The sequence below is a fragment of the Gallinula chloropus genome, assembly GCF_964237585.1.
Source record: "Gallinula chloropus genome assembly, chromosome: 12".
In the NCBI taxonomy this organism is placed as follows: Eukaryota; Metazoa; Chordata; class Aves; order Gruiformes; family Rallidae; genus Gallinula; species Gallinula chloropus.
The window spans coordinates 19184164-19200853 of NC_140097.1; the positions used below are offsets into that span (position 1 = coordinate 19184164).

At 39.2% G+C, this 16690-nt stretch overlaps 1 protein-coding gene across 1 annotated transcript in view; it reads right to left on the reverse strand.

Annotated features, from left to right (window-relative positions):
* The window catches only part of IARS1 (isoleucyl-tRNA synthetase 1), a gene marked incomplete at its 5' end in the record, with an annotated part of 97193 nt that overhangs the window by 54111 nt on the left and 26392 nt on the right, over positions 1–16690 (reverse strand). The window contains 3 exons of the mRNA XM_084269570.1: positions 10613–10711; positions 14465–14556; positions 15973–16095. Coding sequence (XP_084125696.1) covers positions 10613–10711; positions 14465–14556; positions 15973–16095 — 314 coding nt within the window. The remainder of the gene's footprint in view (positions 1–10612; positions 10712–14464; positions 14557–15972; positions 16096–16690) is intronic.

Sequence of the window (16690 nt, forward strand, 5' to 3'; positions counted from 1 at the left end):
TTTCTCTTACAACGTAAACAATTAACTATTTATACAATCATTATATAGCAGATAAGGAAAAGCAATGAGTTTTGAGGTCAACAACAAAACCCTATCATGCCTAAAGGTGCATTTAATAAGACCAACCTGAAATGGAACCCACATGAAGTTTAAGACACTTAAGACAGTGTCATAGATGCAGAGAAGCTGTGAATGAACAGTGAACAACAATAAAACTAACTCTAGAATTGAGTTTTTGAGCAAACCACAGCCAGTTTTTCTGGGTTAGTTTTTCCAGTGTGCCTTCTCCAAGTATGAGCTGGATGTAGACACCCGGCGTTCCTAAAGGAAGTTGCAACCAAACTACAGAAAATACATGGGCTCTTCTACCCTTTTTTTTTTTTTTCCAAGTTTTTGGTCCTCTTTTGAAGTGAGTTTTTTGAAGATTAATAATCATTTTTAGTCACAGATCAGCCCCATGAGTAACAAAAAAGAAAACTTTAGAGGAAAAAATTAAAAGCTTGGATTCATGAGGCACTAGGATTTTGGTTAGATTTCGCCCAGCAGCAGGAGACTTATGAAACAAGTGTGAGCATCCCTCAAAAATCTACTGATGAAAATGAAAGCTACTGTCTCTTTACCCTTGATGATACCATGTGAAGATCAGAAGGCTTCTTGATACTAACGTTGTCTCAGGTGGATTAAAAAATGCTGATAAAAAGACTCAGCACACATCAGCCTAACGTTCCAAAGCTGCCCTAGTCATTGCTAGATTCACTTTTAGCTGCAAAGTCATCTTCTACAGCACTTCTTAAGCAAAAACGTATGAGATAAAAAACCTCAGTCACTAATGTTTCACATGGCATCCGTACCCCTGCTTTGAAATTTAGAAATGTATGCAGGCTTTTGCAAATCATTTTAGAGTGGGACTACCGACTTTTTGTTGTGACCTTAAGAGACCCTCTTTCTAAACACAAATGGAAACTGTACGAAGATCATTTGCCTAACATTCCACTAATGTGGAAAACTTCTCTTTACATCACTCCTAAACTAGTTTCCATTTTTCAGAAGTTGTTAGACACTGATTAGCTGAAATTATTAGTCCCATTTAACATAGCTAGAGGCTGAAACAATCCCCCAATGACATTAAAATGCTAAGAGTTTCAACTCTGCCTCCTCAAAACATGCATGAAAAATTAATTTTATCCCCGAAGTGGACATTAACCACAAGAACGTATGTGGTGTGCTCACTCTCTCTGAGCTTTGAGAGCACGTAATTTACCTCTTCTGGTAAAATTATCTGACTCTGCTGCCAGTTTTTAGTAGAACATAAAACACAAAGCCCTTCATCTAGCATGAACCACATTTGCAACAATGATTTGCGGCACTTTAGAGGTATAATACAGAACACCGACCCAGCCATCAAAATAAAAGCGCCTGTATCTCAAACACATTTTGAGCTCATCACCCAAAGCAGCCATGACTTAAAACTGGGTCTCACCAGCACACAGATGCTGCCCATACATGCTACCCAAACTGCAGATACAGCCCCCAAGTGGGAACAAGCTCAAGGAAGTATCTGCAGCAGAGAAGAGTCTTGCTGGTTATGTAGTTCGGCAAGACTACAGCCTGTTCCTTTTGTTTAGTCTCACCAGATTCAGCTATGGAAATCTCAACCTGACACTCCCACCGTACCTACACATCATAAGAAAGAAAAAAATCACTAGGCTGGGAAGACAGACCAGGCTGTTACTAACACCCGATCATTATCATACAATCATAGGGGTTGGAAGGGACATCGAGAGCCCATCAGGTCCAACCCCCTGCCAAAGCAGCTCCCTATCTCACATTACACAGGTCGGCGTCCAGACGGGGCTGGAATATCTCCAGACATGGAGTCTCCACATGCCCTGGGTAGCCTGTCCCAGGGCTCCCTCACTGTCACCATGAAGAAGTTCTTCCCCATGTTGCTGTGGAACTTCCTGTGCTCCAACTTGCATCTATTGCCCCTTGTCCTGTCTTCACAGACACTGAAAAGGAGCTGCCCATTTCCCCCTGCATCCCATACTTCAGATATTCATAAACATTAATAAGGTCGTCCCCCCACAGTCTTCTTTTCTCCAGGCTGAACAGTCCCAGCTCACTCAGCCTTACACCCACTCCAAGTTTGGGTTTCTATTGGGGTTTTTCCATTTCTTTTCAATCTTATTCTCTTAGGTGTTTTCTTCGTACGTTCCTCTTGCTAAGTTTTAATATGGATAACATCCTGCCACAGGTCTGTATTACTAGTTAAGGAAGCATTTCTTACTCTTCCATCTACACAAAGCAATGATTTCTTAAGTTTGCAAGAAGATTGTTTGCTTGACTCAAGTAAGGAGACTGAGGGCAGCCTGAGGAATGCTCCCCTCCAGTCAATTCTGCTCCTCCCCAAACTGAAATTGAAGAATACTGTCCTCACCCCGGGATTACACTACACCGTGTTTGATCTATCAACTCACACTCTTCCTCGTAACTCCCAGTTAATTTTTCTATTTGTATTCCCAAGTACAGTACAAACAGAATTGTGATTTTGCTAAGTCAATGATAAAACTACGAATCACTACTGACACTGGTCCCTAGCTTTCAAGAAATTTTGGGGTGTGTTAAACACTGCTTACCTAATCCCAAAACCCAAAAGATTCCTCTCAAAGTCAAGAGCTGCACAATTTGCCAGTGTACAAAGAGCTATTCCTGTGCATCAAAACTGTCCTGACAGTATGGATGTTTAGAAGCTTTAAGAAGATGGAAAAAAAGCAAGGCCACCCACATAAACATTCCTATTTTACAACATAGATGTGCGTGTGTATATATATATAAAGACCTTTTCCCATTTGCTAATATGCATGGTTTTCGTCTTTAACCAGGTTCTCTGTCACAAATCCCTTCAGCTTGAAAGCATGAATTTCAGTTCTATGCTGGTGATGCCACTGAATTTACAGTTGGGTGTGACAAGCACGGTGACCAGTGCTACAGCCCACTTTGAGCAACACTGCTCAAACCAGCTACGACCCAAAACTCTGCTCAACCCACTGCTGGTGGCACCGAACTCACTCACATCTCAGAAAAGGCCAAGCTGCAGCATCGAACAGTTCCACAAGTTTACAACAGAAACGCAAGCAGGGCCTTCTCTGATGCAACCCTGCTGCAGCACCTACGACTGTGCTGCTAGAAACAGAGGCTTTACTTCCCAACTGGTCTACAATTTCTGTTGACTTCGACCTTCAAATTTCTCTGCAAAAAGACACGGAGGATTTCATACTCCTCTGAAACATTTAGCAAGGTTAAGGAGACTGCTGTCTCAGCAGGTCATGAAGCTCTTGATTCATGCCTGTAGAATAGGGTGGGATAAGAGCTATTTCCACTTTCTTGGCACCCAGTACAGTGCACTAAAACTTGAGGATGCAGACATTTCAGCAGTTGAAAAGTTCAGGGAACTGAACTCCACAAAACAAAGGAATAAATAGTGACTTGGCAAATCATAAATCAGAAAAATTTGTAATGAAAGTACATCAGTTTCAAGCTGTGTGAATGCTGATTTCTCTCTGACTCCCAATGTCAGTGCTCTAAGTTAGAGATGACAAAAATTCATCGGCTGCAAATTTTTCTGTCCAGTTTTGACTGTTTGCACCTATTTTTGAAGCAGATTTGGGGTTTTGCTGAATTCATGCATTGCTAAGTCCTCTGCACAGCGAACTCCCACATCCTTCCTTGGTAGCTACTCATTTTCTCAGTGTCTAAAATAAAACCCCCACTTGACGTGCAAAAAACCCTGATGAAGAACAAAACAAAATCCAGTCTTTTCACAACATTTATTAGCTTATCACAACAGAAACCATTTTCTTTGCTTTTAAGGTCTTTGTGTTACCCAGCATCCAAGTCACACACACAAAGTGGGCATGGCTTTGAAAATTGCACATCAGGGGCTACATTCAACCCCAGAGCAACAATGGGTATGCCAACGCTAAGTTACCATGGCTGCTGTCACAGTGACTTCTCATCACCAATTAATACCTGAGGAACAGCATCAATTAAAGTTAGCATATTTGCTTTCTGACTCTTGCTTCAGAAAAGAAATGTGCCCAATGTAAAAAAAAAAATTAACTTACATAACCCAGGAGAAAGCATATTAAAAGGATTAAGGCATCTATTTTCTGTACATATTATTTAAAGCATATCTTCCACACTCATAACACAATTGCAAATATTGAATTCAACTTATTATCCCATTTCAAAGCACAGATGTGCTCTGCCTGACTCCCTGATTTAGCTCACCTTGCCCTAGTCACAGGATGCAGGAAGTCTGTCTCACAGCAGCACTGTCCCTCTTCTCTGTAAACACTAATATCCCTGCTAAATAACCAGCTGACAGATACCTCCACAGAAGCCTCCTATGTTTTATCATCGATTTACCATTGAAAACTGTTTAAGTTGTTCCATAAAGATGTGTTTATCCCTTCTGACTCTTCATCCTTCTTCTCATCAACTAGTTTGGTTCATGACACTCTTTGAAAAACCACAGTAACTTTACGTATTGGATAAGATTTATTTCATAAACACTAACTGAAGGAAGCTCTTACAAATTACTTGAAAAACAGTCCCCTAAGAGTTGAGACCACGAAGACAACCAACAAAACACTACCTTAATGAGTGTCAATTAGGAAACCTAGTATCAGATCAGCACTCAGCTGATATGTTTAGTTCTGAGATGCTCACAGATCTAGCCTTTCATTTGGTGTGCTGGTAACTTTTAATCTGTCTGGAAAGGAGCAAGTTATTCTTGTAAAAGATAGCTGAGCTGGGAGAACAAAATCTAAGCTGATCAAGTAGTTATCATACAGCATTTAACTAAGTATCTATGGGTTTATTTCAATTCCTACTGTAACAGCTATTATTTCGTTGTAAGTGTAGGATTTGCTTTTCTTTTTAAACATTAACCAATCCTTGGAAGACAAAGTCTTAAATTCCATTATGTTAATTTACTCTAATAACAAGCCTCCTTCAACATGCCCTCAAATTGATTCTTAATGGTTTTTAATTCAAGGAGATAAAATAAGCAACTACTCATGCCCTTTTGACACTTTAATTAGTGCCAATCTATATCATGGACCTAATTAAACTTCGGGGGAGGCAGGAGGGAGGCAAGGGGAAGCAGAGGAAAGGTCAGCTGTTCGCAAAGCACACAGAATTTCCACTGCAGCAGACTCTTTCTCCTCAATTCACCAAAGCTCATTACAATGGTGCACAACCACATACCCCACACGAGTTCAGGTTGCCTCCACCACTGCAAGAGAATTTTCTGCTTCTATGCAGCTTACATTTGCTAAATGAATAGTGCTTTCAATCACTTTGATACAGCAATGTTTTTCTTCGCTCTTTTATCCCGGTTCCCATAGCAACAAACACTTTAGCGTGAGACTGCAATGCTGCTGCAGACTGCATCATAACCCCGCCGTCAGCAGCGTACAGCTGCTTGACAAGTCAAGATTAAGTGAAGCCATAACCTCCAATTTTGTGACACACTCATAATCAAAAAATCCTGATCTATTTTATTTGTATGACCCAGACACTATGCCTATTGCTATTAAATATTTTTCAGCTTGCCAACGACAGCAAAACCCCCTGCATCCTGAAAACAGGGATTTCAGTGGAGATTTCAGTTCAGTCTGCATAGTTTCCTCCAGAATATTCTAACATTTATAGTTACAAAGTTCTTTTTATACAGCATTGCCACTTAGGATTCATCCAATTTATATGTATAAATACGTTTGCAATGGAGGCAGACATTCAACACACTGCAAACGCAGACAGATTTACCAGCTGCTCAAGAACTGCAATCACTCAGTGCACTGACACTCAGAACCATTTATTTAGTAAGCTATTACTTGAACCAAACCACAAGCTTTTGATGACCATTCACTGGGACTGACAAGATACCTGCTGTATTCCTAACTGGCAATCTCTGCTCAAGAGGCTTTGAGAGGCAACAGCAAAATTAGGACACAGCAGAACACAAGCCATCAACATCAACGGGAACAAGCCTCAAAATGCACTTCTAATCCTCAACTATGTCTGATAACAGCCAGTAATAAAACCTGACTTACGCTGCTCCAAATTAGACAAACACAAGGCTAACCCTGCAGCAATTTTTTTTCCCACCTCCTGCTGTAAGGAAGTGTGAGTAGCTTGAATTTTTACCTCGGGAAATGTTGCCATCTACTGACTGCAGGTTACTATACACTTGACAAACGCTGTGAGAGAGAAGACCCGATTTGTATTCACTTTTCCTGAGTAAGAAAAATGTGACGGATGATTCAAAACCAGGAGTTACAAGTACTAGGCTACCGTAAAGAAAAAAAGATAAACACCACCACTCCCCCCACCCAAAAAATCAATTTAGAATCGCTCAGATAAAGTGTATTTATTAATGCTAAGCAACTAGGAAAGAAAATATCCTATGAGACATTCTAAAGGAAAGAAGAAAATAAGGGGCTTAGTAACCAATTCTTCCTCTATTATGCTACAATTCTGTTATGACTTAATAATTCTGTTGTCCCTTTTACAGACCCTGATTTCTCATCTGTACAAAAATTACAAGTTTAGCAGACCAAAGAGTAGCTTTCTACTGCAGATGGGCTCTACAGCCCATCTTCTGCACATCCTGCCAGCTTTAAGGTTTATCAGACAAGATCGGTGTAATTTATGAACAAATCTCTCCTTTCAAAAGGTGGGAGGGAGTTTGTTGTTCAGCCAAGACAGCAGCTGGTCAAGGATTCCAAAGACCAAGATCAAAAGATTCTCAAAGATTAATGCTCTTGATGCACATGGAAACCCTTGGCTTTGCCTGCTCGTACAGGAACAGCAGCAAAACTCACACTTTATACACTGGGAAATTAATTTTCAGTATGAACCAGTAGTTTAAGTGATTAAAGTAAAAAAAAGGATACCTTCAATTAAGGATCTATACATCAGGCTCCTTTTTTTTTTTTTACTGCCAAGAAGATGCAAGAACAAAAGGCTTGGCTTCTTTGAAGTCCCTCACTGCCTTCTGTCACTGCTTTCCTTCCACTGATGCTCATTTTTCCACCACACCAAGTGCTCTACATTTCACTAAACAATGTCAGAACTGCACAATAGGCTCTTAACACTGGAAACTTGTCAAGAGTTAGTGGTAATCCTTTCAGGAGTTCCTCAAGTGGAACTACTTGAGGGAGGTTTTTTAAAATAAGGAGTTCAAAGCTGAGATTTAAATACAATCTACACAGTATACAGGACTTTTTCTATCGACTTGCAAGTATAAAAATATTACATACACTGCCAGAAACGTGAGCTATAGAGGTTTAGAAACATAAATATAATTTGTACTAATTTACTATCTAAAATAACTTATAAATTTGTAATTTACACTAGTTGTGAGTTCTGATGATAGGAATTGGTCCTGTATTATACAACCACCTAAGGTGGCATTGTTGCCTGTCTGTGATTACATCAGAAAGGCTCTTTCACAACACATCATTCCATAAAGGCAATAGTTACAAGAAACAATTAAGGCTGAATTCAGACCACTTACACCCATACCCATCCTTGGTGCTCCATCTAACTCACTGTATCAACATTAAAAGGAAACCAAAGTCTATAGCCCTGCAGGGCAGAGCAGCTGAATTTGCCCCCTCTTTATCTCAAGTACCACAGCAGTAGTTGTCACTATTCTGTCAGTTCTGTGGTAAACAGAACATTCAGTAAGGGAATTTGGATTCAAGACCGAAGCACAAGTCTCTTAAATAATGCTCCAATTCTGCATTTTCTGCATCCAGCACAAGTCATTCCCCCCTCTGATCAGAATAAGGTTGGGATAAAGTAGAGGGGTTTTTTTGACATGTGATTTTACGAAAAGGTTGGTACATTATTTATGTGGTCAGTCTTGAAAGCTACAGTTAAATTCATTTTGAAAAAAGAATGCATGGTTGCTGCTGGCTTTAAATTTTGAATAACTACAGCTGTATCAGTAGGCTAATTCATTAAAAAACTAATTAGAAATGCAATCAGGTTGCAAAGTTTGTCCAACTTTGTTTAATCTATTCCATCAGAAAGGATACCTATAAAGAGTGCAGCTATTTTTAAGGGACAATATACCTATCAGTCATTTACAGGAATAAAAAGCTATGTAGTCAAACTCATTTTGCAAAGGTTAATACAGTCTGAAAAGCATTTATCCCAAATTTTCTCATTTTTCAGGACACGCTGAAGCCCCAGAGAGTCCAAAAATAAGTTTTTAAAAAGCCAGGTATTATTCCTCTGGCACTTTCAGAGATGAAGTCTCTTCAAAAGCAAAAACTAGGTTTTGGGAAGGATGGAGTTCCCAAAATTTAAATAAATGAATATTGAAGAATGCCAGAATTCTCAACACCAACTTATGAAGCTACATCCCAAACCAAACTGACATCAGTGAAGAACATAGAAAAAAAAAATTTGGAAGCAATGCCTTTTTCTTTTAAAGAGCTAGATTTCAAGAGTCATCCCTATAGAAGAAAAGCCATCAAGTATTCAAACTAGTAATTACGAAATCACATTCTGCAAAAATGTATTATTTTACTTATCATTTATTGATAATACAGCTCTTCTTGCTGCCATATTCTCTACAAACAAAATCTCAACATTTCTAAACCCATACTGTTCTGAGAGGAATCTTGAGGAATGAGTTTTATGGTAACAGAATTACACTGCTACTCAAGAATGGCCTAAAGGACAAACAGTTAATAATTCCATGCATGTTGAATACTGTCAATTATCTCCACTGTCTCGTCTTCCCATCCAACCTTTGCTACAGCTTCAACTTGTATCCCCACTACTCAAGGCTTAGAAGAAAGCACCACTTAAAACCCCAACACAAAAATGAGGCCTGTAGGGTTCAAGCTGTTCATTAGTTCTCATTAACATCTCCTGGATGAGTGGTGGTCACTTACCAGTTTCCTCTTGAAGCTTTGCTTCTGGAAAAGCCAAACCCTCTCAACCACTCAAACACTTCCTTAATAGGACCATTACACTTTTTTTTTTTACATGTTCATGTGAAAATTAAGTATGCAGGTCTACTGTCAGTCATCAAAACAGTAAAACCATCTTGAGAAAGCTAATTAAAGCTAAGAACAAACACTTTCACCCCCTCTCCAGCTTATTTTTCCCCAAAAGAAGGATCACAGTATGTTCTGTTATGGAAAACAGAAAGCAACACTTACTAATCTATAAAATATCCTTACATATCCAGACTGGGCATGTGCTTATTAGCAAGCCAACGCTGCAGCATTTTTGGACAGTCTGTATCATGGATCACTAACTTTTTCCCCACATATTTCAATATTTACAGTGCTTGTACCACGTAAGCAGTTATGCAAAAGCTGCTCATGGAGAATTTAATTGCTAAGTACTGTCCATGAGACAATGCAGCATAAGCTGTAATTGTTCACTGAAAGGCGAGTCACCTTCTTCAGCACCCATTCAGTCACTGAGCAGAGGCACACAGGGGTTGAATCCCAACTCTCCTACAGTTCTCTTACATCCAGAATGACAACTGGAACAGCACACCGTATGCCTGAACGAGGCTCTACCCTCCACATCTCCCCACCTGATCTCAACTTCCCAGGTCCAAGTTATTTGTGAGAGGAGAAGATAATGAAGGTGAAGACAACAGGATCCTTTTGTTACTAACGCACCATAAGGCCACAACTGACTCAAAATAATCCCATCACCAGTAATTCCCTCTTACTGTTAGTTTAATAATCCACTTAAATTAGCTACAACTTATCTGTTGCTTTCTACATCAATTTCATGCAAATGTTTTTCACATTCCCTATATAAAGATTCAATTTTTGCGACCAGTAGAAAATTTTTATTTAAGTCTCTGAAACTCAGGTTACATACAACTCTTACACAAACAGGGCAGCTGGGTGGGGGTTTTGGTGGGGGAGGCTGGGTGGGTTCCTTTTTTTTTTTCCTTCAAATGCACCTATCTACCAGCCTCTATCTAAAAATTAGCTTTATCTGGAACAATAAATAAATACACACACAGAATTTAACTGCCTAAATTATTCTCTCTGTTGAGCCTTTTTGGAAGCTTAATGGTGCACTTCCATATTTCCACAGGTTCCCTTTCCTTTATAGATTCTCCCATGCTGTATTCCTTGGTATCATATACCATGACATGAAGATACTTTAAATGACCCTGTAATATACTGCACTGTTAATTATTAGCACTTACTCAACCTTACCTACAGCGTAAAACTGTATTTTTCATTGGGATTTTACACAAACAATGAATGCCTTCTCAGCACAAGAAAGGATTAGTGTGCAAACACATCCAATGTGCTGGACTGATCTGCAATTACACAGTTATACCTGCTTACACCAGGAAGACTATCCCATTACTCTACCAGTTTGAGGCACATCTGTGAAGCCAGCCCCATTCCAGTAACACTGGCTCAGAAAAACAGAGTAGAAACACAAACTAGCACACTAACAGTGAAACATCGTTTTGCCAATCCTGGTCAAGGAATAATAATAAAATAAGTTTGTAAAAAATATAGATGTATGCAGGAGACATTACCAGTAGCATTGGGCATTATTCTCCAAGAGCTTCTCCACCATGTGCTCCACTCTCACAAACCAGCTAGGCACAGCTTTGTATATCAACGGAGTGTCCGACCTGTAGAGGAAAGGTGATGGGGAAGAGAGCAAAACACACAAAAATGGTTTCAGTGCTATGTTACTTATAAAATACTCTTTAAAATGTATTTTTGTACATGACAGTCCCTTTTTCACAAACTGCATTCACAGCTGTTCAACAACACTGGGACAAGAAGCTTATTCTCCTTTAGCATCAATCCACCCCACGATACATTTCTTAAACTATTATTTTTAAGATGTTGTGCCTCAAAAACACTCTTGTTAAACAATAATTCACAAGCAAAGACCCTGAGAAACTGCCATTATCTCCTACATGTAGCCATTACTGTAAACAACCCATTTGAAAAGTTTAATTCATTTTGCTTATATCCACAGAAGGACTCATTTGAAACACACAAACTGCTGGAGATTATGATGCAAATGCAAACTGCAGAAGCACTTCCTAAAGGTACCCCTGCCTGACCAAGAAAACACACCCAGAAAGCGGCACTCACAGTTCAGTTACATCCTCACAGAGCAGCAAGATCACAGCAAGAAGAGAAAGTTTTCTGCAAGCTACAAGATACCCAAGAAGTATTGTAGTTTCAATGAGCATCTCGTTTCAGGTGTGCTGAAGAATGAAGAACTGCCATGGCATATGTAAGATCTTGAGTTAATGGAAACAAGAATAAAACCTGGTAACAGCAGTTTCTCACACAAGTCTTAACATATTGGAAAAAGAATGCTGGGACAATAAAGTGGTACCCAGCCCCTGTCAGGAGTAAGCAACTGGCAGATGGGACCTGATGGAAGACAAGCTTTAGGGCCAAGTAGCTTCAGACACAAAGGATCTATGAGAGACAAGCAGATGAAGCCATGATCATTTCCCAGGCTTTCAACCTAACACTGAAGCTTCAGAATATTTAATGACGTTCCAAAGCACCCACAGAGCAGTGTTTCCACCTACATGAAGGTAGCAAGGAATGGGAGATGGTAGTTTCCCTGAGTATCTTCTTTATTCTCAACATAATGCCAAGTAGTGCCTCAGCAGGAAACAAAAGCAGAACAACACACTGCAAATCTGCCCAACCAGAAACATCTCACACATTTCTGCCCCTCATGACTGGTGAGAGGGTTGAGGAAACCCGATTCAATTCTTTGCCATAGACTCAAATGAGAAATACTCATCTGTTTCATATCAACAGAAGACAAGGGAAAAGCCATCCATGCTTATAAAATTCCTGCCTAAATATTCCTCTGTCTCAACTGATGTTTTGTTCCCCTTACAAATACTCCCTCTGGAATTCTATCAGAGGAATCGAAGCACCTGAGAAAATTCCCTATTCCTCAGCAGTGCCACAAAATTAATGTTCTCTGAAACACAAACTTGGTACTGGAAGAGATGAACACAGGAAAGACAATCCTCTGTGAACACTACACATTCCCAATTGTTTTCTCATATCTGTTTTGGACTCCACAGCTGCTGTAAACAAATTATTACCATCTTATTCCCATTCCATTTCCCTCATCATTCAGGAAATACATGATAGTTAACTGACCATATGCTATGCAAGGTGCTTCCAGCTTCACTTTCACTGGCTTGAAAAAGACAAAACTCAGTATCTGTCAACAGCAGACCTTCCCAATATTGCCTCCTAATAGAACAGCAGGCAGTAGCTGTGACAGGCCCTGCAGATGACATACTAGTTACCTCCACTGTCTTTCAGAGTTGTTGAATTGCTAGCTAGGCCATATAGGCTCTCAAGACCTCACATCTATATTGAGCAGTTTTGACCCATCATCTCAGCCTTCAGCAATTCCAGTGAAGGGGAAACTGAAAACTATCTACTGTGTATTTTCCAAGCTGTTATTGTTTTCCTCTTTCAGATTCTCAAGTTTCAAGATGACAGAAAGTTACTACATATCACAATAACAAAAATGTAGAGGATCCTAGTTTGATGATATATAAAGAGAGAAAAATACCTCAACATACTGAGGATTCAACAACTGCCTAGATACAGAGAGAAGCATGAACAGTAGTACATTAAGTAGAAGGCTGATTTCAAAGTTCTCTTACATTAATCAAAATAACTTATAACTATGTTCAAAGTTAAGAACTACTCTTCTACTTTTAGCATATTCCAATTATGGTTTGATTTCTGATGGCAGTGAAATGAGCTTTTCAAGTAGAATCCATTATTCTGTTCTTCCCACCAGATAATTTGCTGCTAGGTGCTGCCTGCAACTTATCATCAATCAACAAAAATGTCAACAGAGTGGCAGGACTAAGTATGTTCTCCAGAATCAGCATTTCTACATTACTGATTTGTCTCCAAAGGCCATGACTGTACATCTGAATTGCTACATAAGAAAAACACAAGCGTTACTTGGTTTTGGGATGCATTTGTCAAGAAGTGTCCCAAATCATCAAGGACATAACACTTGAAGTGTAATTCCCCTTCTTCCTCTAGGTAGTTGTTAGAAACAAGCCAATCATGGTACTGAAGAGCAAGTAAAGGTTATTCTCAAAGATAAAAGCACACTGCTGAAACACTTCACCTAGTCGCATGCATTAAAGCTTGACAGAGAGAAAAGCTTTTATCAGTTATGTCAGTACAGGTGCTGTATGTATCAGATATGACTTTAAATGTTCAAGTAGTTTCAGATATGAGATTAGATATTTTATTTAAAGACACACTTCAAGAACAGTTTAATAAAATATTCCTACTAAAAGATGACTGATGCTTTCTTCTTTTAAACTTCACATTATTCAGTGATGGTTTCTCCCCCCTCAGTTTTGCAATAGCAATCATATACATTTAAAACCAGAGAGGACACTGGTAAAAACATGCTTCATTTCTAGCATAGGTTTGCCTAGCCTGAGTTTCTTGTAAGCAAAGCTTGTGTTAGTTGGCTACACAGAAGGCCCATGGAGACTTGCACACAGAGTCCTCCTTCAACCTCTGCAAAATCCCCAATCTGAGAAGGAAGATTCTTGGCAGGCAACTGTGCTGAACCACCTATCTGACATTCCACAGCTGATCCCCACTTTCCAGTTGACAAAACCCAAACATTTCTAAGAAGTCCCTGCAGACAGTATAAACATGTCAGCTGCTATTTCTGATCAGACTTAACTGCTGTTTGTTAACTCCATTCAGGAATGACAGAGGAGAAAAACTTAACTGACCTATTACACGTCCAACCCACTGCAGTGTCTGAAGGCTAACTTTGGTTTTAATCAGCAATACATTTGCAGCCTATAACCAACTGGGCTCTGCCAGGCTCCAAAGAAAGAAGTAATTTTACACAGTTAAAACTATGACAGCAGATACAATACAGCCATTTTATCCAAAACGTGGAAAGTTTGAACACAAACACCTTCTTAGAGACTTGTTTGGACACGATTCAAAGGGTACCAAAATCTCAGCACTCAGTATTTAGCTGTTTAGAAGTCAAGCGTTTTTAGACTTGTAACAATCTTCCAAAAGGCAGTTACCAGTACTACATACAACACTGAAGAATTAGAAGTTCAAACTACAAAAACACACCTGTAAAATCATAATAGAAAAAAATTCAGCACTACACTTAAAGTCATCAGATATGAAAAAACAAAAAAATACTTTACTTGATTACCAAACCACAACTGCAGCTCTCCTAAGTCAATATTCTTGACTCCTGTTAACATTTTTTAACAAGACAAAGTAAGTAGGTCAAGGGAGGGGAGAAGTGAGACAAACCTCAAGAACTACTCCATTAGAACCCTCATCTAAGGCCATATGCACTTCTCTCTTACCTCCAGCAGAAAGGATAGCTGTGCTTAAAAGTACTGCTTTGAACCAGCCTTCCTTTCTCTTTCAGGAATTTAATGATGTTCTTATCTGCATCCTAAAAAGACAGAACAAAAATGCTTCCTTTGAACACAAATGTCACTATTTCACAGTATGCTACTAAAGGATCTGTCTCCAATACCTAAATTAAGAACACCCCTACAAATAATCCAGTATTAACACACATGAAAGATGTGAAAGACTACTATACAATTTAGGCATTTACTGCAGAGGCACTAAATTTGGAAAGTTACTTATTCTCCAAATCCTGGTATACAGCATTGGTCCCTCTTTGCCCTTAACTCTGTTTCCACATGTACACAACAGTGTAAAACATTCAAATTTTCCCCAGCACTAGTACAAGCCAGAACTCATTTAATAACTTAAATCTTCTATTGAGTCTTCTGATTTTGTGGTCCAAGCCACACAGTGCTTCTAAATTAATATCTAGGCTTGACTACAACACATCCCTCTACCATTACTGCAGGTACAGAAGTTGAAGCATTTTTTCCAATACCTAACACAGGATTTATGTTTTTAGCTGGAAGTGAAAGTTGTGCATTAATAATCAAAGACAATCTATCAAACAAACAAGTATCAACATCACATTAAGAAGGGGAAAAACACACAAGGATTTGTGATACAGCAATATTTATGCGCTAAGAATTCAGCATCATAAGAATATTTTCCAAGAACCTTAAGTTCAGATTCCTACCAGCAAGAAGATAAACACATAGCCTCCAGTGTTCCCTTATTTGCCTTAACATATAGCAGGAGGCAACGGCAGCGGTTTGAGTTTAAATGCAATACAAGATTTTCAAGTCTTTTTCAAGCAAATTGCGTTTATAGGAACATGCTTTGCTATTAAACTCTACCAGCAGGAAACCAACTAAACCAAATTTGTTTCCTTAGCACATGAAATTAAAGCAGCACTCCTTTCTGTGGATTTGTGCCTGTAGCAATGCGGAGCTCCTGTGGGTTTCTGTGACGTGGCTTCTCTTGCCTCTACTGGCAATAATTTCACATTGCAACACATCCCACGAAGTGGGAAAAATGACTGGATTTCTCTCCTCTAACAAGCCATGTCACACTAACTGGCTGGTATAAGCTTAGTGACGACATCTGTGAATTCAGAAGTCACCCAGAGGTAAAGAAGGCTTCTCCACACTTGCTTACCAACTTCCCTAAGTAACAAGAGAACAGCAAGACTCTGCAGTAGATGCAAACAGGAGATACTCCTCTTCCCTTTCACTGCTAGATACATTCTATTACTTAAGTTCCATAATCTTTATTTTTCAGATAGTGTAATAAGCAACTGCAATATTGTTGCTAATGTTAAAACAGGTTTTGATTTTTTCCTGGCAACAAAGACATGCTGGAGACAAAGCCACTTCAAGAAAGAAAAGAAGATTTCTACCATATATAAAATTTATTTTGAATAAAATAGTCATTTGCTTCCTCCAAGATCACTAACCTTCACGTACTGCCCAGCAAAGTCAGTTACTTCTGCTGTGAAGCAGCCTGATGCATCAACAGGACAAACAGGTATGGAATCTTTCTGAATAATATTAAAATCCATGCAGACTCTGTAATCATCCTACAAAGGAGACAAGTGTTATGCAGATACAAAATACTGGTTAACACATCCATCCCTTGAAAAAGACATTAAATATTAAATAGAAAATGTGATGACTGGACAAGAATAGCAAAAAAGTCAGCCCTTGTTAATCCCAGATGCACAGGAAAAGATGCAGTTTATTGGACTGCAGTTTTACTCATCACAGAAATGATGGTTTCTTCAGCATGTATGTTTCCTCTCACCTAGTAGAGGGGACGTGTGCACATGCCACTGTGCATATACATGCCTGTACATATAAACACACATAGAGTATGTGCATGCACACAGCCATTCATGTAGCAAACAGTTTCAGACTACTGTTGTCCAGTAAAGGAACTGACAACTACGATGTCACGCTCATGTACCAGCCAGGGACTTGTGCATGTTCAGCACACAAACCCGCACGGCATTTTTCACAAGACAAAATCCTGTTTTCTAGAGGTCTTAAAAGCCTTCAAATTTGTATTTCTCTCTTTGTTGGCCTATAGGCCACAAACCACACATGGACAGCATCATAGTTTAGTTTCCTGGGTAGCCTGTTTACATTTTTAATTTCCTGTAGCAGTAAGGAGGA